Below are 3,109 nucleotides of genomic sequence, written 5' to 3' on the forward strand. Positions count from 1 at the left end.
TCAACCCTTTGGACTGAAAGTTCGTCGTATTTCGAACAATTTAGAAACAAACAAGCTTCATCTTCAAAGGGTTGTTCATCACATAAGAGACACGTGTGTTCTATTTTTTACATTTGTTCCCACCTTCTTGTTCCAATTTCTAGGTTTTGCAAACTCATATTTATCCTACATGTCAATTGCCTTTCGGAGACTAATATGGACTTAAGTCAATGTTTGTATTCCTCTTATATAACCATAAGATTTATTTCCATACTAAAGTAGTTCATATGTTCCTTTGTCTTTTGCCAAATTTTCTCACTTACTCTCCATTGAACTATATCTCTAATAGCAACTCGCAAATGATACAATGATTAAAGTTATAGATAATTCAAGACCAACTACCTGTGGATGTGGGTATGTGCAAGCAGGTAATATATGGACCCAAATGTCAGAGACAAGAGTCAAAGGAACCTGGATAGAAAGGTTAGGCTTCCTTCCACTGATAATCTCCATCATGAACATTACAACGTTGTAAACATCAACCTGCTTCGTAGCAATCTATCCATTAAAATATTCTGGAGGCATGTACCCCAATGTCCCAACTACCTGGATAGATACTTGACTCTTTTGACAAATGTTCTTTGCTATGGACTTATAGTCCTATTCTTGAATTGATTGTAAATTCTTAAGAGCCACGGTGCAATATTGTGTTCAAGTGGATAAGGGGCCTTCTGCAAAAAGTCTTGCATGACTGCTTCGATAGGCCAGAACCACCATTGTCTAGAGTATGGTGGGGTTGAAGTGCACAAGTCAACAAAGGGACCTCATATTCTTCAGAGAGGACAACAACTTCGCCTACTTATCACTCTTAAAGGGCCCTCTCCCCTTCATTTAAAAAAAGAATCAATGTTTTGTCTCAACTATATTTTCTCTACTGCCGATTTCAATGGTTTATTGGTGTTGACAATTTTCGTAAAACACTTTTTTTGAATCCTATGTGGAAGTATTTTCTCTTAGAACGTACTCATAGCCTGTTGTACAAGTGATATACATTAAATGTCCCGTAAATATAGATATACTTAAATGTTATTATTGATATTAATATTATTAATAATATTATATAAGAATATTTAAATTAGTATTCAAATTAATAATACATCATAATAATAATAATTTAATTTAATAAAATTAGAAAATATAAATTGATTTCTTGTTAAATGAGTTACGTGTCACAGAAAGAAAAGAAAACGGTTCCAAAAAATTGAATGATTTATTTTAAAACAAGTAAGAAATAGTAAATTAATAAAATAATATAAATCATGTTTTAAATTCACTAAAAACAATATGATAGAATATAATATAAAAAGATAACAAGTAGTTTCAAATGAGACTCTTTGGAAAGTTTTAGGCTTCATTAATATCACAATTTTGACAACTGGGCTCTTCAGAATAGAAGTGCCTTAAAGATTTTTGAAGGTGTTGAATCCATATATGTAGTAAAAAAAACAAGTTTAAACAACACAAATCAAGATTTGGCCATCACAATTGGGGCCCGATTCCCACCAGAAATCCACCAAAAACTCCAAAATATCAAACTTAAAAACTACTCCTAAAAAATATCAATCTAACTAAATACAAATCTTCTTTGATTTAATTATTTTTATATAAAAAATTCATCACTCTGGATCTCTGGCCTTGCAAGGATTTCTCTTTCCAATTTCTCACTTGACAAATCCAAAAGTCTCTGCATAGCAAGAAAATCTGCTGCCTGCAGTAACATAATATAAAGCATATCAACCAGCATTCAATTACATTACTTATTGACTTTTAAAAAGATAATACTTCACATTATTTTTATGATAACATTACCTTTATCATATCCCGCAGTGTTGATATGTCCACGCTGATAAAATTCTCATCCCACTCTTTAATTTCACGTGAGGTTTGAGTTGAGTTGCGTAAATGATAGTCATAGTATTGGATCACCTTTTCCAATATTGGAGTGGATACATAAACAGGCACAGTTGCATGAGATATATCGATGAATTCTGCCCTATTTTTTATCACCTTCAACTCCATTGCAATTTCTCTACCCACCCGAATAATTTCTCCGTCAGACGTTTCCAGTGCCATTGTGTTGACCATATCGTTTTCCATTGATCGTTCCACTTAAACCAACTCAGGTCCTGTGTCCGAAGTCAAAGGGTAGAAATAAAAATCAACATCCCAAGTCAAAGGGTAGAAATAAAAATTAACGCCAGCTATTAATGTGCAGTTGACAAGAAATATAAAACATTTAGAAATGGGTAATATACATATATATATATCAAAGTTTTTTCACCGACCTTTTAATGAGTGTGTGCATTGAACCAATTTATGACTAGTTTAGAGTCACCAAATCTCTGCAGTTGCTCACATCTTTTCGCAAGGGAAAAAATAAGAAGTCTAAGGCTATTAAGTTATGCATATTTATTTGTGCCTCTCAGTCAATAAGAGGTTTTAATTTATCGACTCAGTTAATGGATCCTTATTTGGAATGTGGGACTTTGCTTTGCATTGTCAACCTGTACATTATAAGACTCTAAGGCCTCTCAATGGAGTCTCATGTCCTTCCCAGTCTGCGGGTTTCAATAGTTCATGTTTTGTGGACACTCAATTGGTTTGTAGCAGTTTGAGGTTTGTGGTTTCTCTTTTGGTTCTTGAATTTGTTGAAGAACAACTCACTGTTACTTTTGCTATGTTTGAAAACAGCTCATTGGTGACTTTGTTATCGATCGCCCACTGACAAATTTTTTGATGCTCACTCAATGATGAAAATGCCCACCGGCTGCTTCGCTGATGTTGTCGAGACTTTCAGTCTAACAACCACTGTCAATTTCATTGACATTTTCCCCTGGCAATGTAACCAAGTTGTAAGCTACGTGAAAGATTTCAATTTTCATACCAACACAGGAAGATTCAAATTAGTAACATGGAAATAGGGTCATAAATACATATGATTCCCTTCGTACCCCTTTCACCCGATTCTACAAAACTAAATGCATCCTTTAATTTTGCAAGAATATCCTTCAGAATCAGCGTCTCCAGCTTCCATGTTAAAAACTCTTTCATAGCTTCAAAATGTATCTTC

The 3,109-nt window shown here is 33.8% G+C and overlaps 1 protein-coding gene across 1 annotated transcript; it reads right to left on the minus strand.

Moving 5' to 3' along the window:
• Positions 1 to 1,639: 1,639 nt before the first annotated feature.
• LOC149171420 (E3 ubiquitin ligase complex SCF subunit scon-3-like) lies at positions 1,640 to 2,136 on the minus strand. Its single transcript, XM_089425965.1, has 2 exons — positions 1,849 to 2,136; positions 1,640 to 1,747 (listed from the first exon to the last, which is right to left on the minus strand). Exons 1-2 carry the CDS (start codon positions 2,134 to 2,136, stop codon positions 1,640 to 1,642), a joined length of 396 nt encoding a protein of 131 aa, XP_089282091.1.
• Positions 2,137 to 3,109: the final 973 nt, after the last annotated feature.

The sequence above is a fragment of the Pinus tabuliformis genome, chromosome 4_2, assembly GCF_031772625.1.
Source record: "Pinus tabuliformis cultivar Carrire ecotype Pingquan chromosome 4_2, CPIR1, whole genome shotgun sequence".
NCBI lineage: Eukaryota > Viridiplantae > Streptophyta > Pinopsida > Pinales > Pinaceae > Pinus > Pinus tabuliformis.

Bases quoted from the DNA above. Each gene is read 5' to 3' on its own strand.
- LOC149171420 (XM_089425965.1), bottom strand. From the start codon at position 2,136: ATGGAAAACGATATGGTCAACACAATGGCACTGGAAACGTCTGACGGA. The intron at 1,748-1,848 runs GTAATGTTATCA...ATGTTACTGCAG, and splicing joins CACTGCGGGATATGATAAAG to GCAGCAGATTTTCTTGCTAT.